Source organism: Notothenia rossii (assembly GCF_949606895.1).
Source record: "Notothenia rossii genome assembly, chromosome: 6".
NCBI classification, from domain to species: domain Eukaryota; kingdom Metazoa; phylum Chordata; class Actinopteri; order Perciformes; family Nototheniidae; genus Notothenia; species Notothenia rossii.
The window spans coordinates 80,639,341-80,664,154 of record NC_136909.1 but is presented as its reverse complement, the minus strand read 5'-3'; the positions used below and the strand labels follow the sequence as shown (position 1 = coordinate 80,664,154).

The window sequence follows — 24,814 nt, the reverse complement described above, 5'->3', positions numbered from 1 at the left end:
AAAAAACGTGTCTCATCGGTAGAGAGGCCACTTCAACACTGTTTATGTAATGCACCATTTTTGTATTTACACATGAACAAGGCACGGCATATCAAACATGGTGAGAAGCATATTTACTGTAAAAGGAAGTTTGTGGTCCCTTCATGTAAAATAAATAATCCATAGACGTGCAACGAGACTACATTGAATGCAACGATGTCATAGTCTTGGATTTAGTTTTTAGGTTTAGGTTCATAGACTAAAGAGCGGCAGTCACGCCACCTGGTCTTTGTGCAAAGTAAACACATTACATGTCAATTGTTAGACACTTTTATCCAAAGCAACACAGTCAGCTAAATATCGGCAGTGTTATGTCATAAATGCTGGGAAGTAGAACCACAAATGATAAACAGGAGAGGTTTGTACATCCAGAATGTTTAATGAATGCATTTAGCCGTAACGGCCAATAAGGACATCATTATTTGCAGAATATTACCTTCTTGAAATCACTGTTTTAATAATAACCTGTATGACATCTTTAATAGAAGTCAGGATCCTTGTTGCTCTTACTTTGTACTTGAAGTCCTTTGATCACAAACACTTAACATCCTTGTATCAACAATCTGAAAGTGACTGACTGGATGTTCAATATAGACTCACTCACCCACACTCACACACTCACACACTCACACCCTCTGTGTGCTAACCTGTGTAACTTCACATGGTTGGGAAGAGCTCAGTAAATACTGATAGAATAGACATTACAAGTTGTAATAACGGGTATAAGTTAGGGTAAAGATATCAAGGTTTTTGTGGTAATAGTAGGATTATTTGATTTCCTGGTAGCATTAGATTAACTGCTATTAAAACAATAATCCCACATTTTTAATGTTACACAAAAAATGACACGGTAAAAAAGTAAAAAAAATCAAAAAGCCTAATAAGTATTTTCTTTCGATGATTACTAATGTACCAGATATATAAAAAAAAGATGTATATGTTTAGCTGATGAGGTACAGATTGTACAATTATGATTACATGTATTATATTTTAATACACCATATTTTACTGAGGTGAAAGTCAACATGCTGTATAAAGTTAAAAACATCCTCTCACAGAGCGTTTTGTCTAAAAAAAAAGTTGATGTCAAGAAGAACAAAGGAAAATGTACAACATTTCTGAAACAAACTGCTTAATTGTCCATTTTACTAAAATATGTAATGTGTATTTCTGTTATATTTATAATTGTAGTTTCACCCTTGTAGTAAACAATGCACACTAGCCAAATAAAAACTGAAAATGATTATAGGGAAGATACATCGCCTAAAAACAATAATTGATTATAAATATAGAAATTGTATTAAAGTAAATAAATAAGTCCTTGTTCATCCCATGAGTATTCACTTTGTGTTGTTGACATGTGTTTATGTACATCAACCTGTTTTTAAACCACACATCTGTTAGATGATGGTTTGAACTTTTTGATCACTTTTTGCCAGTATTGTTGACGTTCACTTCAGTAAAATATGACATCAAGTTTGTGGTGAAATTTTAAAAAAAGCTGTGCCTCTTAGTTCCTGAAGCTTCTCCTGGAGTATGTGTGACTTTGTGTGACACTTGTCTTACAATGAACAGATTATCTACAAGTCGTAGCGACGTTAGTGATTTAAAGTGTCAGTGAAGCACGAATATCTTGTCCTGTGTCTGGAACAGTCTCTGATTTGAATGTGTAAATGTCAGCCGGACCGACCACGAGCAGCGAGAAGAGGGAACAAACTCTGTCACACGGCCACGATTATGCAAATACATGCACAGTTCTGTATACACACTCACAAGCTACATGTTAGCACATGACATACCGTGACAAACACTGACGCACACATACTGTAGGGACATGGCTGGCAAATTAATGGAAAAAGTACATTAATAAAATGTAGGTTTTTTACAAATTACAGAAGAGAACAGCACTTGTATTCCAGAATAAATGAGATGTTTCAATGATGTTTGTCAGCAGGCGATATTAGGTTGAGACCTTGTGAATATAAAGACATAACATAATACACATAATATTTACTTTTAGTTGCACATTTATTTAATCTGCATTTTTAAAATAATATTTGTTATTATTCAATTTAATATGTAAATTATTTTGGTTTTTTTCAAATAATTTGTGACAGTGTTGGGTAAGATTTGAGCTTGTTGTGCAAGCAAAAATAGACTTACCGGTATTTTAATTTGAGTAAAAAAAGTCACGATATTTTTAAATATAAGCAGACAATGGGTCAAAACAAACAACTCACTACTGTGTGAGTGCATTTTAAACACGAATGATTCAGTGTGTGTGTTTCTCAACTCATTTCTGCAAGATTTTCTTTTAATTTGTCACCCATTTGTATCTGCAGATAAACAAGAACACAGACTGATAGAAGCAGGTGAACAGCCAGAAATTAAGTATTATTGAGTATGCCTATATTAATAATATAACATCGCAACACCATTATATTTTACATGCACACACAGACACACACACACACACACACACACACACACACACACTATATATGGACATGTATACACAGAGATGTGCCGTATAAATAAACGGACACAAATAATGGACGACATACAAAACAACCGCATGTTCAAACACTTACTACTGTCAGATATCAGTCACACAAACACACACAGTGGGACTGATATTATATAGGTGATAATCACTCACACACACACACACACACACACACACACACACACACACACACACACACACACACACACACACACACACACACACACACACACACACACACACACACACACACACACACACACACACACACACACACACACACACACACACACACACACACACACACACACAGATAAATGATAACAAAACTGTACGTTCAAACATGTACTACGGAAGTAAACGGACTCATAGAAGCATATACTCAGCCAGATATTCATCTCAAATACACACACACACACACACACCCACACACACTTTCAGAGGTGCACTCATGCAGCCACATGTCAGAAATAACACACACAAGTCCACATACAATACGCAGTAAGAGTAATAGCATAACATGTGTCTGATGCAGGAAGTTCAGATCAGACTTGACTAAGCTCATTTCAACCCAAGGGAAATACTTTAACCTTTCTATTTAAAATCTGGCATATCAGAATGAATTCATTAAGAGAAAAACAAATGGGGCGCAAGGCTACACGTAACAAGACTTTCTTTTTAGAGGCATTCCTCCGTGTGGTTTGGGGGAGGGTTGGGGGGAAGTTAGATATTAAATATGAAATGTTACTTTCATAGTTGTGTAGGTGGAAAAAAAGGGTGCAGGGTTAGTGTTGGGTAAAATAAGACTCTCACTTGGGTTGCTTTAACGCAAATATCTTCCTGATGACCTTCATGTTCATCATGAGGAAAAAGGATAAATATTCTATTGATAGAAACAACAACTGAAGCAGAAGGAACGCATATTACACACACACTGTATGTTAGGAACAAACACATACACAAAACTGCAGAAGTAAACAAAAAAAGAACCAAATGCACACACATCTTCCGCATATGATGTTTAAATTATAAGAGTAAAAGTACAAACACATGTTCCCAACTTACACAAAAAGGCACATTAATGCATAAAAGCATACCTAATGCAGTCATGTATGTATAAACACACACTCACAAAACCCCTTAGAAATGAGTCACTACAGTATTGTTCATATTGTTAATATTCATGGGACTATATTTGAAAAGCTCACAACTGATGTTATTTATCATTTAGTAGTCATTTAAGAGATGCTAACATGTTAAATAACATTCATGCATTCAGACACACACACACACACACACACACACACACACACACACACACACACACACACACACACACACACACACACACACACACGTTATCGAGGTGACTTGTCAGTTAACAGTCGCCAGTGGCAACAAAGTGATTCCACCCACGGTCTCTGAGCACGCAACGCTGCCGGACTGAAACCATAAACATGTTTATATTTAATCATCGTCTCCTTTAAGATCAGGGAGTCTGAACATATTGTGTCTGAGAGAAAACACTGCAGGCAACATCTTCACAGACAGAATCATTTGTGTATTCATTTAAATGATTACACGTAACATTATCAGCAACCGAGGTCTTATCTGCGTGAGTGAAATTTAAAATGCAGTACCGAGTTTTTACCTCTTTCATAATTAAAACAACATCTATCATATCAAAACTAAATAGCAAATGTCACGAAGCTATTTTTTGATATTTTAATGAAGATTACATTTGAGTCATCAGCAGCGATACATCTCTAAATTGTGAATTAAGGACCAACACTTCCTCAACAAATTCAGAATCATGAATTACAGTGCAACTACAATAGTCACAAGTGAGTCATCGGCAAACATTAATATTATATTCAACCCTGTGAAATATTTAAACTCTCATTTTGAAAGTGCTCATCTCAGTCACAAACGAGGAATAAATGATCAGACAGGATACGTGAATTAGAAATTGTAAAACACGTTTAAAAATTAAAAGAAATACAGAAATTGAGTCACATCGTGTGTTCAGATTAGTGTTTTCTGCTCAATTATGGCTCCTTGCACCCAGCTGCAGGATAATATCCAGCCACCCTCATTTCACCCTTTTTTTTTTTTCATGCATTTGTTGTTTGTGAAAAGGTTAAAAGATTTTTTTTTCCAGTCGAAACTGAGTGGGTTGTCAGAGAACCGAACATTTCACAAGGCAAATTTCCCCCGGTGCTCTGGTAATATTATCACTCCAGAGCATCACAGTTTCAATATGACTTACGGATTTATTTATAAGAAGAAAACAAGTCTGACACAAATAAACACAAAATACAGTCACAAATTACGAAAAGGTCTTACATTTTCAAAAAACATAAAATGATATAAATAAATGTTGTGATAGCTTGTCGGTATCTGCTTCACATTTAATACCACCAGTTATTTCATAGAGACAATTAAAGAGTTATGCAAGGCTCAGATTAGAGAATTTAAATTGTTAAATCAGTTTAAAATAGTCTAAAGAACAAGATTAAATAATTTACAATCAGAATAATTTAAATACCAGAGAGATAATACATAGTGGCATAAATTGACTTGTATTGTGAGCATATTAACCCCTCTTAGTTAGTCATTTTAATCTAAAATAACACATTTTCAGAAATGTACATTGTATCGAAAGAAATAAAATAACCGTTTGTCAACATTTAACACCGCTCCCACTCAAGAGCTCATATGTCACCTTTAAAGGATCATCGATCAAAGTGCTTCTCTTTCTGATTCAGAGTTTCACTATTACTCGTCGTTTTATTTATTAAAATACAAAAACCCGAACCAACGCCCCCGGTTTGTGCTCCAGTAAAGGGTAAAATAAATGACTTAGCACTCTTTCCTACACTACAAAGTTTAATTTTGATTCGCACTTGAGGAACGTTCAGAGGCCTGTGACAAAACACCAACCAGCCGACTACAATTTCCCAGAGTCTGACTAAAACAGTAGACTCAAAGTAAAATCAGATCTGAGTTGGACAATTTTTCCCCAGACAGCCGAGCCTGGGTTTGTTTCTGTGGGACGTAAACAGCCGTCACTGGAGACCATCGTACCACCGACTTAATTCACAAAGTGCAACTCAAAGATACAACGCAACCCAGCGTGACTGTGTGGACTAAAAATACAAAGGAAAGTCAGGTTTGCTCTCTGTGGTGTTTTTTTAAATTCTCACAATTAGTCAGAGAGCAAAGGAGAAGACGTCGATGCCTCTGCTTTGATGCAAAACAAGCGCGGTGTGCGTTTGAAAAAGTGAAAAGGAAGCAGAGAGGATGAGAGAACGGTGAGTAGAGGAGCTGCTTTTCCTCTTTCACTGCCGCTGGTATTTGTCAGTTGAAAAAAAAAAAAATAAGGGGCTAGAAAGATGCAGAAAAAATAAGGAAGATATACAGCGGAACAAATAATTCTCCACAAGTGAGAGCATTAGGAAATGTATTAATTTATGCACTTGTCTTACACATATTTTTGGTATAGAAAGAGACCGTCAAAAGAAATTCTTAAACTGTAAAACAAACAAGACCAAAAAGAAATAGAGGGCTTTTGAATTTGGAAATAAAAAAAGGTTTGTCATATATTCTGCAATATATCCATAATTTCACTAGAAATGAGTTTCTAAGACTAACAACACGGTTCAGTCTGAATCATGCCACCTGTAATGCTTCATCGATCAAAGCAGTTCTCTTTTTTTCACTGACACTAAAAGAAAACATGTACTTTCCTTTCCTTTGTTTGCTTCTGAATGTTCTGAAGCAGGAACAACAAGAGAACAGAGAAAGAGACATGAAAAAGAGACAGAGAGAAAGAGTCATTTTGGTTTAATTGTGGTGCGTGCAGACCTGCTTTTCAAATGACAGCTCAGAGCAGAGAAATGTGGGAGGCTGAAGAACATCAGAGACAAAACAAAAGTCGTAGGAGAGCTGTGGCCTAAAAACACAAACGTCTCCATTTTGCAGCTATGTGAGAACGACACCACCCTCTGTTGAAAGTGTTGAAGTGGTGACAAACATCCAATTATAACTAGGCCTCGCACTCCTCCACAGTAACTGAACTTAAAGATAACAACCGTGTCAGGAATATAATCATTATATATTCTGCAACAAAGAAAATGAGACTATTTGTTGCTGCTTGTTTTCCAGATGGTTCTGAATCAACTCATGCAGTATATTTTCCCATAGAGAGCTCTGAAGCATGTGGTGTTAGGGAACAAATAATAAAAAGTGGTTATAACTTTATTCATTGTGACTAATAGCACGCCCTGCCTGAGCGCAGCTGGGGTAAAAAAGAAACTTTGTGAAAGTGGAACTCGGGGGAAAGTATGTGGAGAAAGTGAATGAGTAATCCTCCTGAACTCTGTGGAAAACCACCAAAATAACGGTTTATAGTCTGATCCATTCAGATTTTTCACACAGCAGCTCAACATTACTATCACTGAAGATGGTACTTTCACGGACATCTGATCTGGGATTACATTCCATACTTAATTTCAGGATTCATGCACACAAGCAGTGCCTCAGTCTAACCTCGTTGAACTGTGGGACCCTTGTGTCTCCAATTGCTGGTAAAAACTCATATTGGCTGTTCGGGTCACGGTCGGGGTCACACACAATGCTTCAATGTTTCTTATAGAAGGTTCATTCATGGTTTCTCTTGGAGCTGATTTTCATTTGGCGAAGCGGTTTTGGCTTTAAAGCAGTGGAAAAACATGTGTAACACGTACAGTAGTATTGCAATACTGTCAAATGCTCATGATTACTGATGTAAAAAAAAAATCTGCCAACTCGCCCCAAAAAACTTGAGGGAACACATTTTTGTTTTTATACTTTTGCAGATATATTCAACAGGTCATTAAATCCAAGTATTCATATGTAAGTCGCTGCCTGATTTTTACATTCTAGGTAACAATATGGACTGTATGAGAGTCTAATGTTGGACAAAATACAATTTCCTCTGTTCTCTTTGTGTTAATATTATGTATTATTATCACTTTACTCAACCACTTGCACGTTGGTGCAGCTCGGGTAGTTGGAGTTACTACACAGAAATATTATTATGAACGCCTTTAAGCCATCGTGTGCTTGCTTTTCAGGCTTATGGTGCATGTGTGGTTAATGACACAATGAAATGTGTGTAAATTATTGTTATGGTGATATCTACTACTTTCATCAGGAGTGTGCTGGAAATGACATTTAAGTGCCTAAATATTGAGTATAAAATTGAGCCGCTATCATGCCCTAGTCTTATGGGGAAAATCCACAAATGTAGCTCAATATCTCACAATGTTTTTCTAGCTCTTAATAGATGTTTGAAACTCCAACACACTAGTATCTTGATGGGTCATTTCACAGATGCCCAGCTGAGTATTGGAGCGTGATTAATAGTGGCAACAGGGATCTTCCGAGGGGAAGTCAACGAGAGGAAGTCAACAAGAGTTTGTGAAACCTACAAATAAAAATGCTCAAAAGCAAGTCAAAGTGCATTCTGGCAATATTCAGGAGCGCTGAGCTGCCAGTACATTACATGGTGTTTACATTAGTGGTTGGAATGGCTGACGACCTACAGTTCACTATCAGTTTCCCCAAACACTTGTCATTTCATTGGAAAGGTAAAGTATTACGAAATGCAATCGCAAAATGGATTTATGAGATATTCAAATCACAGGAGGCTCAATATGTGTTACAGGCAAAATATGCATTCATATTATTTAGGAAAAAAAGAGGGTGTTGCAGCATAGATGTCCTGATGTTCAAATTAAAAATGTTTTGTCTATAGACTTAATCTAATGTCTTTGTTTGGTACACATCCCTTTAATACAATCACAACCTGAATGTGTGTGTGTACGTTCATGTGGAGGACAAACTGTAAGGAGGCTGTAAGGAAATTAAACAAAAAGGCATGGTACACACTCTAGCTAGCTATGCTGTGTCTTTTTCAATATCAGTGGAGTCGACCTGAAGCGTGTAGGGGGAGGGAGAGAGGGAGAGAGGGAGAGAGAGGGAGAGAGAGGAGAGAGAGCGGCTGGATAGTCGGCCATCTTCTAATACATGGGATGTACTGCAGTTAGCAAAAGAATCAAGCCAAACGTGTGGGCTCATTGCAGGTACAGATCTCAAATTTGCACAAACTGTCAAAACATTACAAGATCAATTCGTATCAATGATAAGGTCGGGGACTTTTTCCTATAAAGGGAGCAAACACGTTCAAATGTCTTAATTTTGCATCAAAATCTGATTGACTGCAGAGCATCTTTTGAATCCAATGAACCAATCAATCAATGAAAATGTATTTAAAAAGCCCATTATTACAAATAACACATTTTGTCTCAGGGGGATTACAGTGTGTACAGCATCAAACACCCTTAGACCCCCGCAGCGTAGAAGAAAAAGCTCCTAAGAAAACCCCACAAATGGGAAAGAATTAAGAAACCTCTCTGATCAGCATATTGATCTGAAATATCTATCATGCTCTGTGTTATAATTACGTCAAGCACAGCCATGAAACAGGGACCAGGCTGATTATGTAAACATGTTTTCTCCTAACGTTAAGTGATTTAGGTTTCCCTGAGGAAAATTGATTTCCCTTCCACATCATTTTCCAAAGACATGCATTGATCAGCGGATTAACTCAAAATTATTCATGAATTTGCTGTTAAAACATTAAGCAAATTGAATCATTTTGTACTGCTGGCCGGACCAAATGAAATGAAACTGATGAACAACTAATGGAAAGAATATTCAGAGAATCAAACCTCTATGAAAACAATTCCTTTTAGCCCTAATTTCCTATTCAAAAGGATTCTTATACCTCATTCACACCAACAGTGTTTCAGGACCGGTTCGGAGCTGGAGCTTAAAAAGCACTGGGTTTTCCTGTTCACACAGCAGCGGAGCCGCCTCTTAGCTCCGGAATCCGGTTCGTTTCAAGCACCAAAAAATTGTCCGGCTAGAGCAAAAGCACCACATACGTCACCCTTACATCGAGGCGGGGGCAGGGGCAGGGGCGGGATCAACTCCTGAACAACAACAAAAAGCCGGCGTTTTATCCAGTTTGTACACAACGATGGAGAAACTTAACAAGCAGCAGTGGTCCACTGAAGAGACCAGCTACCTACTGGGAATCTGGTCTTCTGAAGAGGTACAGAGGAAGCTGGAGCACAATCGGCCATTGTTTTTGTTGTCGGTGTCAGCTGTGAGGGGTTTCCGCGCGGTTTGGCTTTATGAAGCAGGCACGCAAACGGTTACGTCATGACGCAAACGATGACGCAATGACGCAGCACCAGTCGGACTCTGGGCAGTGTGAAAAGCGCCGGAGCTAAACCGAAGAACCGGTTCTGAACCTGTAAAGCTCTAGCACGGAGCTTGAACCGGTGTTGCGTTGGTGTGAATGAAGTATTAGTAGTAGGTGATAAAATCAGATATAATAATATTTGAATTCAATGCTCTTCGTTTATTGGATAGATAACAGCGAAGAAAACATATTAAAAGGATAAGAAAACTGTTATTAGTTGTTCAGAAGAACACATTCACTGTTCATTTCAAAGTTTACTGCATTAAAATAACACCATATCCAGAGTATTATTCCAGCATGTAGTTTGACCATCCGGGCCTTTTTTTGAGAGCACAATAACAACTTTTACTTAGTTATCAACTAACCTTCAGTTTACAGTCTTCAAGTCTTTCAAATAAAGGGCAGGAATTGTGTTTGAGACGCAAGAAAGCTGCCATAAAAGCCAAAAATACAACTGATTGACGTATCGAAACTACAATCACTGATATCACACAGAGTGGGTGAGGCTATGTAAACACTTTGATCAGCTGCACTGAGAAAGAATCAGAGGTGACAAACACACCGTCAGTGTGAGTATTGAAGGTCAAACACTACTGCAACTTTATTAGACATTAACTCTTGTACATGATGATTGTATTGTAATTAAACACAGTTAAATACATAAATCCGAGAGGAAGCAGAGCTACCTGCTGTTTCCAAGTGCAATGAAGCTCATAGGAAAGAGCACGTCCATCTCTTCCTATATGCAAAAGTGTTGAGGATCAAACAAAGAGGCCTGTCTGCTCACATGTCCTTAAGTTACACTGAGTTACAACGCATTTTATGAAGTGAGAGGTGAGAGGATACTGATGTGAAAATAATTTTGATTTGTTTAGAATTTGTCTGCACTTCCCAATATAATGTAAATATAGATAATAACTAGGTTGCCAACGCCGTGCTGCAACGTAACAGTCCTCCTTTGACACTCAAAACCAGCACCAGACACTTTTAGTACGCTGGACAGTCTTGCACTAATGTAGATTCTCAAAGATATGTAAGTGACTGTTATTTTGTATATATTGATTGTTGTGCTTTTATTTATGTCTTAATGTGTGCATATGTATAAATGTGTGTTTTGATTGTGTGTATATATAGGTATCTACATATTTGTTTATATCTTTGTTTTTGTACTCGGGATTGTGGGAAACAGTATTTCAATCTCTCTGTCTGCACACACAAACTCAAAGATTGACAATAAAGTTGACTTTGACTACACTTTGCATGCCCATCATTAAAGAACACTTCCTGGCAACAACAAAAAAGGAAAAAGCATGCGGACAGACTACATTTAAAGTTTGAACATGGTGAGTATATGGTAAACCTACAGAGCCTGATGAGCGTCAGCATTTTAGCATCGGCATTGGGAACATGGTGTCATGCTGATGTTAGCTTTTAGCTCAGAGCACAAGTGTTTAAAAAGCTACGTTGCAACTGTAGTTTTCACCAAACATTACTTAAAGGTAGGGTATGTACATTTGAGAAACCGGCTCGAGATCGCCTGAATTTGAAAATACACGACCGGAGAAAATCTGCAAATTCCTTACAGAGACCCTCCTCCAACACACACGTACGCGCACATGACCAATGAGGGCACGAGACCGGAGAAAATCTGCCACTTCCTTACAGAGACCCTCCTCCAACGCACACGTAAGCGCACATGACCAATGAGGGCACGAGATAACTTTGTGCACAGATGGAAGGCTGACAGGCAGGTAGGCCATCCAGTTATTTTAGCCGGGCCGGCTCAGATGATCGGTCGTGCTTTTTACAGCGCTACGGCTTCCAGAGATGACATTTTTTTATGGATTTTTTGTCAAAGCACTTCAGATATTCATTGCTATCGGGATGTTAAGAGCATTCCATGGAATATAACAAAAAGTGTATCTAGAGCCGGTTTCTCAAACTTACATACCCTACCTTTAAACAGAAGTAAGATTTTCTTTTGTGGGATATTTTGGTCTCTTCATGGAATTTGTTGACGGTTTTCCAGTCTTGTTTTATTATCTCTTCTATGATTTAGGAGACATGTTAATATTTGTGCACCACTGAGTGTTAGGAAGACAAAAAACTTTGATAGAAACCTGTGACCTTTGGTGTGGGTTTATCTAACAACAGATCCCCTGCAACATGAACGGCGTTGCTGCTGGCCTGCCTCCCCCTACATAACAATGGGACTTAATGCCAAGTTATCCACACACACACGTGAATACAAGATATGACAGAAACATTTAGTCTCAGCACAACTTAAGCCTTTTTGAACTGTGATGATACAGTATCTTTATAGTATGTAGCAGTCCAGCATAATGTTGGCCCGTGGTTATTTTTTCCAAAGACACACTCTTAATGATCACATGACAACTCCTGATTCCCATAATCCAGTAATGATTCAATTATTTATTTTTTCATGGACTGCAAACAAACAACACATTTCTTTTCTCCAAAAATGCATTTTGAAGCCTGCCAGAGTTTGTATCTCTGAGATGGGTGTGATTGATAGCTTGGGCTCTTTCAGACATCGACAGACTTCTTAGTAAACTTATAAATCACCACAGAATAAAAGAACATACAAGGAGCAGAGACAGTTCACACAAATGCTGGTGAGAGGTTGATTTGATCATGTGGGAGGTAAACTGACTGCTGCTGTCTCACAGTGTCCTAAAACGTGAGAACTTTCTCTCCACTCAGTGTGTGTGTTTGTGTGTGTGTGTGTGTGTGTGTGTGTGTGTGTGTGTGTGTGTGTGTGTGTGTGTGTGTGTGTGTGTGTGTGTGTGTTTGTGTGTGTGTGTGTGTGTGTGTGTGTGTGTGTTCAAGGTTCAAGGTGCTTTATTGTCAAACTAACATAGTTACAGAGTGATTATGTCGTTGAAAATCTTAGGTCACAGGCTTCTCCAACAATGCAACACAATAATACAGATAAGCAGACAATATGGTGTGTGTGTGTGTGTGTGTGTGTGTGTGTGTGTGTGTGTGTGTGTGTGTGTGTGTGTGTGTGTGTGTGTGTGTGTGTGTGTGGCATGCATTCGTCTAGCCGTCCTGATGTGAGAGACTGCCTCCTACGATGTTGGAGTGAAGACAACCACAAGTGGGAGAGTTCTCACGCACACACACATGCATACACACACAAACACACACAAACACACACACACACACACACACACACACACACACACACACACACACACAATGGCATAGTCTTACTGTTGATAAGACTGAACACTCGTTTTACTGTCTAGCTTGCCAAGTATTATCTGTCTGTGTGTCATAACAAACTTTTTATGAAGTATAGAATACCACAATTTGTTTCAAACTACAATTGGCTGTTCATGGAAATAATTAGAATGGACATGCACTAGACTCGAGTAAGAACAAAAAGTGCATACTTTAAGAAATAAATCTGCCTGGGCAACACTTTCCTGTTGTATTGTATTTCTTTTAAATCTACTATTAATCTAATTGTAATCCTCTATAGTCTTAACAGTGTGTACGTAATCTGCTGTTTTCCCACTGTTTTCAAATTGTAACAGTAATTACCAATAGAGCAATACAAATAATGTCTTTACTGTAGGTATAGGGCGCTGCATTTTCAGCTACCAAACTCATTTTACATGTATTGTCTTTTCGTTTATGGTTAAAGGTGGGGTATGTCATTTTGGAGAAACCAGCTCGAGTGCGCTAGAATTTGAAAATACACAACCGGAAAAAATCTTCCTCTTCCTCACAGAGCCCCTCCTCCAACACACACGAACGCATACATGACCAATGAGGGCACGAGATAAATTTGTGCACGAGATGGAAGGCTGACCTTTAATCTCAGTTTCGACTTAATTTGAGGGAAAAAAAACTGACACCAAACTGAAGCAAGGCATTCCTAATTTACTGGTTGCATATTTTGTTTGACTTTCCCAGAGTAAATAAACCCTTAAGTGAGACAGTACAACTGAAACTGTTGTCAGTAATCCCTTCATCAATATTTGCAGGTAGGTGAAAGATTTGTTTGTGTGCATCAGAGCTCTACACTGGAAAAAATGCTGCTCCAAAAACAAATTAAAAAATAATGAAAACAAGCCCTTTTGACTTGAAATAAGTACCACACTCTGCCAATAGAACAAGTGAAATGTGCTTGGTAAGATTTCTTGAAATAAGAAGGGATATTTAGATAAATTAGATCTTGTAATTAGCAGGAGAACTCATTTTGAACTATATCTGACCAGAACCACGAAATGTTGTGTTGCAAATGCTCAAACGTTTGATGTTTTCTGATGTTAGATGGTGATTTTCTAATAAATATGTAAAAAATATATACGTGTTTCATCTGAGATATAACTAAAAATAAGATTGTTTGACTTAACAAGATGATGCGTTGTCTAAAAACAAGACCCGATATCTCAGTGCAGTGTTACTTCTGAAGTTATTATGTCTTATATCAGGTGTAGAGACATATTCTGACTAGATATTAGACACATATACTTGGCAAGACTTAGAGTTTTTGTAGTGTACTTGTGTCAATTTAGGTGGAAAGATTTAAACACGCAACTAAATAATGTGCAATGTAGGTTTCCTGAAGGGTTTCAGAATATTTGTCTGAAGCAACTACTCAAAGACAACACCTGAGTTACCCACACGTGACAGTTTTTGTCTTGTGCAAATATAGATATAATCAACGCAAAGAGGAAGAGAGTAGAAATAAAGACACAGATGTGAATTGGTGATTAAAAGGTCCAACATTTTTTAAATGTCACTCAAATAATAGTCACTCCAATTGCATAATATTGTGTCAGTTTAAAAGAAGTAACATGTGTTTTCCCATGTGATAACATCTCTCTCTCTCTCTCTCTCTCTCTCTCTCTCTCTCTCTCCCTCTCCCCATCCATCCATCATAATCGATTTGAAACAGTGTTGACGACCACACAGCGGGTTTCTGAAAGCCTTACGGGCTGCAGAGTTTCCTTAATCCATCCTTCACTTGAAATAAAAACAGAACAACAAACTTAAGGCTTGGTGGCACGTTTCCAGACATCCACGATAGGCCAATTATCCGAGTGCACATATTTGAACAGGTGAGCGCACCAAGATAAAACGTCAGCTCAAACTCACCGGTGACTCCGGAGAGATGAAAGCAGTTTACAGCAGAGCCACAATAAATCAAGATATCAGGTCCAACTGAAGTAAGCCTTGTTTATCTTCCTGCAACAGTGTGGACCAAACTGTACCTGTATAGATCCTTTTAATACATACATACGTTTCTAAAGAAATCCTGAATCACCCCTTGAATCTTTTTCGAATTCACAGCTGACAAAGTGTGCTGTGAAATCACCTAAAAAAAAGCTATACTACAGTGTGAACATATCCAAGTCCTGCATTCAGAAACTGTACTTAAAGGTATAGGTAGGTGAGAATGGAGAGGCACGAGATGGAAGGCTGACAGGCAGGTAGGCCATCCAGTTATTTTAGCCGGGCCGGCTCAGATGATTGGTCGTGCTTTTTACAGCGCCACGGCTTCCACAGATATCGGGATGTTAAGAGCATTCTATGGAATATAACAAAAAGTGTTTCTGAAGTGAATTACCTACCCCACCTTTAAATCAAAAGTACAAAAGTATTATCAGCAAAATATACCTAAATTAAAAGTAATCTTTATGCAGCACGGCACATCAAAGCACCATATATTTTTAAATGATTGTATTATTAAAACTAATGAAATATTATTGGTAAAAGTTGGGTTTATTTTAATTACTTTATAATATACGGGGAAGATTAACCTATAATGATATATAATCATGTATTAGTTGATTCATGTTTTCTATTAATAACCTTAAACCGCAAAGTTACTAATAACTAAATATGTAAGATAAATACATTATAGAGTTAAAAGTACAACATTTGCCTACAAAATGTACTAGAGTAAAGTATACAGCATCTTAATGTGAAAATGATCAATCATCACTTAATAATATTCGACCACTGGAAATCCAAATGTACAGTATATTTGCCATTCTATACTGTACGAAAACATTACGTCTAATCTACACTACAACATAACTTGTTAATTATTTGCCAAATTGAAATGATCAATCAACTATTATCAAGCAATATATCCACCCAGTGTTTGGCTCTATTCCAAAAAAACGATGTTCCTTTTTAACATTAAAAAAAGGAAACAATATACGTTTTTTAGTGATTTTAGTTGAGTTAATATTGAAAAACATGTTGTTTCAGGCCTTATTTGTAGAGCTGTACCGAGGCAGTAAGCATGCATGTGAAGGGATTCCTGTCAGGATTGATAGACATGATAAAAGTGCAGTTCAGGTGTGTGAGTCAGTCACTTCTGCTTTAAACATGACGCAGCTTCAGATCAGATACGATGCAGGCGGTAAGCAGTCCCCTGTCACATGATTTCTTCACCTCAAATTACCGGATCGCTTCCTCGTGTCACAAGAACAGACCATGATGGAGAAACCCATCGACTGTTTCTGATAAACAGGTGATGAGTTGTCGGGATATTGTGGCGTGAGTTCCAGGAATATGAATATAAATCTCAGCTCCAAACACGAGATTTAAGGTGAAACAACATTTTTTTTCTTGTGAAAAACAATACTGAGAAAAGGTTTGTGGGTTCCATGCCTAGTACTCAGGGAGATGTGTGATAGGAGGCATATCTGCATGCTGACATTTAACATTTGGTGTGTGTGTGTGTGTGTGTGTGTGTGTGTGTGTGTGTGTGTGTGTGTGGGTGTGTGTGTGTGTGTGTGTGTGTGTGTGTGTGTGTGTGTGTGTGTGTGGGTGTGTGTGTGTGTGTGTGTGTGTACCAACTCTGGAGCTAAATAAAGCCCACACACTCCTCTCAACTGAAATATGTCTCTGTTGTTCTGTAGGTTTTCAGTGATGCAGCAGCCGTATTGCGGTTTCTCCTCTCTCAACAGCATTCATTAACAGCTGATTGTAAAGCTCAAACTAATAGTCCATAGAAACTTAATTGATAAGAATAATGTTTAAGCTAAATATACTGGTTCAGGCTTGCCTTTAGACTTGAAATGTGAGGTGGTTTTCTTTGTCTCCTTTGATGTTAAATGACGTACATATGGGTATACGTATCTATCTAACAAAAAGTGTAATTTCTTGTCATCAATCTGACATTTTATAGAAAAGAATGAATGTATTAATTAGGAATCAAGAAAGAATGATTGGACAAAAATAATCATTGGATTTAAATTGAGTATTGTACACATAGTTAAACACATTATTTTATATATTTTTGAGCAGATTTGACTCGGAGCTGATCTATATATTTTTGTCAATTGGAGACATGTTCAGATAACATGCTAACCATCAAACATGTGTCCGTGTTGTAGTAATTAATCGCTCAAACAGTATTACATTACATTACATGTCACTTGTTAGACGCTTTTATCCAAGGCGACTGTGGACAATCCCCACAGGAGAAATTTGGGGTGAAGTGTCTTGCCCAGGGATGCAACGACATGCTGATTGCAGTGGGACTTGAACTTGCTATCCCCTGATTCAAAGTTCAGCACACTATCCACTGAGCCACAGCCGCCACAGTATCTAATAGATACAGCATGAGCATGTAGAAACAGCTGGCTTGTCGACTTGCCGTCAAAGTAAAATGCCTAAATGGTGAAGAAATCTGGAAATAAATCTTAATCTTGCACTGTGGGATGAAAAGTGACCTTTTTGAAGTCTTTTGTATTATAAACGAATAGCAAACAAGCAAACGTTTCAGGAAAAATATATTAAAGGTCCCATGTCATGCTTTTCTGGTTATTACCCGTCCCCTTGTGTGTTATGTAGCTTTTTCTGCACACGGTCTGCAGAGTCTCAAACCCTCAAAGTACAAACTGTAGCGAGTACAACTCTAACACAGAGAAGACCTGTCTATGCTGCCCCAGAACGCCTCGTTGGAGATTTCTCTTTTTCCATTTTTTTCTTCCTGAGTATAGTGACATAACGATACCCAGGTGCAAATGGACCAATCCGTGGAGCTCCTCACACATACACACTCACTCAGCCTTATTCAGCCTCAGCCGCGGCTCTGTGGATCTCCACTCACACACTCACAGTTCGCCACACACTCACGTGTGTGTGTTCAGGCTGAGTTCCTCGGTGTCTCGCTGTCTCGCAGACCCCACGCAGCAACCAGGAAACAACACCAGTAATCCAGCTCGCACTGTCGGCTCCTCGAGCCTCAAAGGGCGGAGCAGCGAGCCCCGCAACGTCCCACCAACACGGCACCCAGATCCCAAGCGGCATTCTCCTCTGTTTGTCATTACTGATGTCATTTTCTGGTTGCTAACAAACACCATTGTAACACATAAACACACATCAGAGCACAGTGGGCTCATAGGGAGGGGGGGCCAGAGAGTGAATACACATACTATACAGAGATGCTGTATGAGAAACCAATGTGAGTTTGGAACATTGAACAATGTAAATCTATTCTAGTAGACCTCAACAATGGAATAATGATCAGTAGAAATGGCCATGTCATGCGACCTTTAAGAAAATTGTGGAACACGTGAATGAGATACTACAGAAGTGAGGAAAGGAAAAAACTCAAAGTGAGTGGGAACTGTGTGGGTATGATGGTTCCTGAGAGGGTCAGATGACTCATGGTTGAAGGTCAATGGTTCGAGGAGTAGAGAGGATCACCCAACATAAAAAAGTAGTACCTAATAGTAGTAATATTAGTAAAAGGATGGGGGGGTCGACTGGAGAGAATCGCCTGACGTATAAAAAACACAACACAAGGATCTGCAAAAACTGCAAATCTAACCAAGTGTAATAATCTTATATTTAGATTCTAAATCTAGTTTGTCTTGATTTTAGTTTAAATAGCTTATCTAGTGCTTTCTAAGGAAGATCTTTTGACTTAATTCAAGTAAATGTTACTTGCCTTGTCTTGATAAGCAACTTTGTCTTTATTTGAGTTATGTTTAACTAGATACAAGGGACCTGTCTATAAAACATCCACTTCAAGGCTAGAAGCCTTATTTTAAGCACTAGTATGGCAAGACATTTTTTTTTTATTTCAAGCATCAGCTCTGTGTTTAACATAAGTTATTTTCCCAGCTGGTAAAGACAGTAAAAGACACAATTTAAACAAGAATTGTGAGGCTTAACATCTCTTTTAATGATAATCACAAAATGAACTGATAATCATCATAACACACTTTCCTAAAGGATATGGACCAGAATAACTGTTGTGACATTGACTCTTGAGGTAGGTGTGCAATCTCTACTCTGTTACTGCCCTGGAACTGGTAACAAGGTGGGGGTCCCTGAGCAGTGAGGACACTGTTGGGAGGGGCTGCCAGCTACTCAGTACCCCCTCTCTCTTCCTTCAAGAAACGTCTTTTTCCCCTGTTAGCTGGTCTCTTATGGCATAAGCAATAGCTACTGGACAAAGAACAATATATCTTAATTTCTGAGGTTGTGGTGCTTTTCATCACACCAAACTTTTTCAAAGAATCCATGCCACATTACACATGAACAGCTTAACACACCAAGTATGGCTGAGCAATATGGATAACAAACAAAAAATATCACAATATCTTTGACTTGAATTTTCACACACTTCATCAGATGTGGACGACTATAACGATTGCTCTCAGTGGTGTGTGACTGTGTGTGCGAATTTGGCGCTTGCTGCATTATTTAATTATGCGAAGACCCGCCCCTACTCTGCTTCTCATTGGCCCTGAAAGAAGAAAAACCTGGAATGTGCATCCATGTGGTGTTTGTCATCTCTCATAAAGTCGGAAAATTAGTGACTTTATTTACCATGTGTTTGTCAGAAGCTGGATCAATGAAAATATCCACTAAAAGATGTAAACAACGAATGCCAGTACTATATTATTTACATCAAGAGATCCTCCTCAGTCCTCAGTGTTTACAAGTGGATCGCTGTTCCTGTCCAAATGTATGATGGCAAACGTGGAATTTCCTATTTCACGAGGATCACCTGAACGCACCACAAGCCAAGCTCCGCAGCGCCAGCGGAATGTAAAACGTTGTTCAGTTCACCTTCACCAGAGAGGCAGGACAGCGACCAAGAAGTGCAGTTAAGGTAACGTTAATAACTGAACGTAGGAGTAAAAGTCCATAGGCGTATGTAAAATATTAGTGCTTTCAATGTATTAAGTAGTAGTACATTGGTAGATTGGTTAACTGTTAGCTGAATTAGCTAAGATAGCTAGCTAACTAGGAAGCACGTGTTGCTAGCTAACCTTAACCTCACTAATGGGGTATGTAAAAATTAAGCTAGCTAACGTTAACTACTCTCAGATAAATAAACTGTCTGTAAGGAACACAAAATTAGCCGACGTTAATATCATACGTTTTCTTTTGGTATTCAGTAATTGTATCTGTTAAAAGCTAGCAGTTAGTTAAAAACGCAAAGGGTGGTTGTAGACTAGCTAACGTCAACCTAGCTAGTTCATAGTGAATCACAGCAATTTTACAATTTAGTGTCTGATGCCTTTTTAATGTGATTTTTTTTTTGGGGTTGATTTTTAAAATGACAGTGACTGTCTTTTCCTGTAAATTACAGATTGCTTCTTCATTGTGAGATGGATAGATTTGATGACACAACTGTGTCACTCTTAAAAGGTAAATCTCTTGTTAATTATTCAGACATCTAACATCTGTTTGCTGTTTTCTCTGTATCAAAGTTCTATTGATTTTTACACTCAGGTTTTGGACGAGATGGGCCAAATTCTAGAGGCAGGCAACAAGAACTTCACTGACCAGATCAAAGCCAGATGGGAAAGCATTTGCGAAAATGCATTGTTCTTTGGAGTGTGGAACAAGCCACCAATGGGTCTGGATAAATGTAAGCATAATACAAATATAGATAACACTGATGTTTTATAGGTTGGGGGTGAGCATTTAATGGCTGCATGGGATGTGATTGTATTAGCTTATTTTCATTATTTTGATGGGACAGGATCTCCTTTTTGATGACTGAATTATGGCAAAATGGTAGTTATAAGGTAGTAGTGGTCACTAGAGGGGTTAAACACTTCTACCTTTTCTCATGCATACAGGTGACCCTTATTGTTTTGCTTTCCCTTGTGCAACTGACAAGTGCTTTTTATATCCCCTGCAGCGAAAGTGTCGGGGATATTATAGATTCACCCCGACCGCTGCCCCCCCACTATCCAGCCAAACTTTCAGTTTGCTGATCCTATAACTGCAATCGTTTTTATTTCACTCTTTCATTTCGCTGTGCACATTCAATATGATTTTGGTGATCCCACGCTCTCTGTCCTAGCGCAACATTCACGCCAATTTTGAAAAAAAAGTAGCACCAGTTTATGTACAATTTCCCACGGTGACATTAAGATTCATGTCGCTTCAGGGATACACACACACTGTCGTTCACCGACAGCATAGTTTTTCCATGATTAGCTAATACTCCCTAGGGCTCTGCACAAAGATATTGCCTTGCTTTTGTGCTTACTTTTCAGTTACGCAACACTTAATGTCAAAGTAAAATTGCCTAACAAGCACAATGCAGTTGATGTATCCATATTGTTTTTCAGCTGGACCAGCCATTGCTTTGATGAAGGCACTTCCCTCAACATTTCCTTCCCCAACTGCCCCACCCAAAAAGCTTGGGTCAGCAAGTGAGGCACTTTTCCATGTTTTTGAGGTGAATCTGAGTCAGTATCAGTTAAACTGAAATAAAACTGAAATAAAACTTGATATGCCATCCATCCATCCATCTTCTCCCGCTTATCCGTGGTCGGGTCGCGGAGGTAGCAGTTCCAGCAGAGAGCCCCAAACTTTCTTTTCCCTGGCCACATCAACCAGCTCTGACTGGGGGATCCCAAGGCGCTCCCAGGCCAGCGAAGAGATATAATCCCTCCATCTGTTTCTAGGTCTACCCCTCGGTCTCCTCCCAGCTGGACGTGCCTGGAACACCTCCCTAGGGAGGCGCCCAGGTGGCATCCTAACTAGGTGCCCGAACCACCTCAACTGGCTCCTTTCGACGCGAAGGAGGAGCGGTTCAACTCCGAGTCCCTCCCGGATGAACGAACTTCTCACCTTATCCCTAAGGGAGACACCAGCCACCCTGCGGAGAAAACCCATCTCGGCCGCTTGTACCCGCGATCTCGTTCTTTCGGTCATGACCCATCCTTCATGACCATAGGTGAGGGTAGGGTACTTGATATGCCCTGAGGTTTAATTTTGTTCTACTTTTTGTCTCTACTTTGTTGCTCTCAGCCATCTGAGGACCCCAATACGTTTCTCCAGAAACGGCCCATCACCAGTCCAGTCATCATAGACTCTACTAACCTCCTCCTGGCTGTTGGCAAAATACCACTGATGACCCTACCTAAGGAAATGATCCACGAGACTCCACTCATCCTGATGGGGTGTTTTTACACCTTCCACCTCACCTACCCCAAATGTGTTGCTACTCTCTCATCCGTCATCCAGACTGAGGAACTGAAGGACAGTATTCACGAGCGTGACTTTACTCATTCGTACAAAAAAGCAATAGCTGAATGGGGAGAATTCCCCAAAAAGTAGAGAACTTGAATTCTTTGTCCAATCTTTGTCAGTTCTATGAGGATGTATACATTTTGAAGAGCTTTGTTCATTTGAAAAATGATCCTGTTTGTTATGGACTGACTTAATAAAAACATGTTTTTTGAAAGAATTGTCATGTTTACTTACTTTAAGAGCATGTTTTCTAATTTAGCTCCCTAAAAACAAGAATTTCATTACATGTTATCGCTTTTATCCAAAGCAACTTACATACTCAATACTGTGGGCAATCCCCAAAGGAGCAATTTGGGGTGAAGTGTCTCAGGGACACAACGACATGCTGACTGCAGTGGGGTTTGAACCTGTGACCCCCTTATCCTAACACCAACGCACTATCCACTGCGCCACACGCCTCCCTAAATTCATAAATCTAATTTTAAGTAATTTGATGCTAAAAAGTACCCTAGTTTTGAGTGATAATAGCCTTCTTTTGCATTAAATAGGCTTAACTAGATTGCTTGAAATGAGTCTTTCTAATCTTATTTCAAGATGTTATGGGCTATAATGACAGTCGGACAGCCTGACTTGTTTTAAGACATCTTATCAAGTGAAATTTGCTTACTGCACTGGCAGCCAAATGTGCTTGTTTTAAGTGCAAGCATGCTTATATCTAGAACGTTTGGCCTTACATTTGACAGGGCGTTTTTGCAGTGAGAGGGTTGTGGAGAGAGGGACGCCCGTCATCAGAAAGCAGAAGGAAAGGACAGGGAGCTGAGGTTCGCAGCAGAAGCAAAAGAGGGGGGGAGAGAATCGCTGAATAAACAATGGAGTGAGCAGGGAAACGGAGCACAGGGTCCATTGCAGGTGCAAGTCCCAAATCAGCACACACTGTCAAAACATTGCAAGAGCAATGGGGAGATGAAAGAAGTGTTTCACTGACAAGGGTAACTGAGATGCTGCTGTTGGGCCTCAAAGTCAACTTTATTGTCAATCTCAAAATATGTTTGTACACACAGAAAGATCAAAATACTGTTTCCCAAAGTCCCGGGGTATAAAAAAACTCACACATTAAAATGCAAGAACACTCAATAATTTACAAAACAAACACAAAATAACCGTTTACTTCAAGTAAGCAGGTTATACATTAACAAAGATGATGTACATAGTGCAAATGGAAGTGCAAAAATTTCCATGGCAGCGTAAAAAGTGACGGGTGCTGGATTGTGTGTGTCTGTGTGTGTGTGGGGGGGGCGTTAAAGTCACAAAGGCGTTCACAGACATCTTCAACAGGTCCCTGCTGCAGTCTGTATTTCACATGCTTCAAAAACACTCCACCCTCGTTCCTGTCCCCAAAAACATTTTTTTTTAAAAACATGAATCCGCCTTAATGATCTGACTCACTTCCATCATCATGAAGAGCTTAGAGCTGTTAGTCAAAACCCACTTCACCCCCTCCCCTCCTCTCTGGACCCCCTGCAGTTTCCACAGACATCGCCTTAACCCTGACATTAGAAAGAAAGCTAGTCAGGGCGCCCCCTTCAAGATTTAGGGGGCTAAATCTTGAAGGAGACGTCCTGTTTTCTTTCTTCAACAGGATATTACTCACTTCCATCAGGAATGGAGGCCACAACAAAATGGTTTCTCTTCTGTATGTGTTCAGCCATTACGTGCGCAGCTAAAAGCTCAGAGATGTCACGACAAAGTCACCAAAACACACACCTTCTGTCCAGAGTTCAACTCCCTTTCTCTTTTCACTTTGTATCTCTAGATTAATTTTGTGAAGCTGCATACTTTTACACTCTTGCGTTGTGATGCACCTGCTAATTACAGCTGTGTGCAATATTCAAATGAGTTGTTCTCTTAATGTTAAAAGGTTAAGGTCATGCTCATCTCCTCTAAATGCCACACTGACAGCCTGTTGAACGTCAGGAAATGCATCAACCTGCAGAGAAGAAAGTGACGGAAAGACTCAGCCAGCCGGTTATTATTTTTACTCAATTTACAGTAGTGATTCAGGTCTGTAGTGTGTGTGTGTGTGTGTGTGTGTGTGTGTGTGTGTGTGTGTGTGTGTGTGTGTGTGTGTGTGTGTGTGTGTGTGTGTGTGTGTGTGTGTGTGTGTGTGTGTGTGTGTGTGTGTGTGTGTGTGTGTGTGTGTGTGTGATGCACGTACATCCTCGCTTAGAAAACACAGCTTAATGTGTGCTGCTGGTGTGGAGATAATGTTTCTGATGGACACCAAAAACAGAGTGCACATTTCAACATCTCTTATTTACAGAGTATGCTTCTTATTTTTTACATTTTATGTATTTTTTTTCCCCAGGAAAAGCACTATCAACAACGCTTACTAAAATAAGTCCCAGACCTTTCATCCTAACTTTTACTGCAATTAGTACCATATGTCT

At 39.1% G+C, this 24,814-nt stretch overlaps 1 protein-coding gene and 1 long non-coding RNA gene across 8 annotated transcripts in view; one reads left to right on the top strand and one right to left on the bottom strand.

Annotated features, from left to right (window-relative positions):
- LOC307043201 overlaps nt 1–24,814 on the bottom strand; it is a 71,445-nt gene that overhangs the window by 17,766 nt on the left and 28,865 nt on the right. The window lies entirely within an intron of this gene.
- On the top strand, nt 19,885–22,584 carry LOC307042304 (uncharacterized protein). 5 transcript variants are annotated; one of them, XM_079686126.1, is made up of 6 exons: nt 19,885–19,983; nt 20,467–20,525; nt 20,610–20,748; nt 21,461–21,544; nt 21,800–22,044; nt 22,146–22,584. In XM_079686126.1, exons 3-6 carry the CDS (start codon nt 20,622–20,624, stop codon nt 22,452–22,454), a joined length of 765 nt encoding a protein of 254 aa, XP_079542252.1. In that variant the 5' UTR covers nt 19,885–19,983; nt 20,467–20,525; nt 20,610–20,621; the 3' UTR covers nt 22,455–22,584. The 5 variants fall into 5 exon arrangements, 3 of the variants coding, with proteins under 3 accessions (XP_079542252.1, XP_079542253.1, XP_079542254.1); XR_013809069.1 differs by lacking the exon at nt 21,800–22,044; XM_079686127.1 differs by lacking the exon at nt 21,461–21,544.

Excerpts from the sequence above, each read along its gene's own strand:
- LOC307042304 (XM_079686126.1), top strand. The coding sequence starts at position 20,622 with ATGGGCCAAATTCTAGAGGCAGGCAACAAGAACTTCACTGACCAGATC. Across the intron at positions 20,749-21,460 it reads ACCAATGGGTCTGGATAAAT|CTGGACCAGCCATTGCTTTG; the intron begins GTAAGCATAATA and ends ATTGTTTTTCAG. Across the intron at positions 22,045-22,145 it reads CCCGCGATCTCGTTCTTTCG|CCATCTGAGGACCCCAATAC; the intron begins GTCATGACCCAT and ends TGTTGCTCTCAG.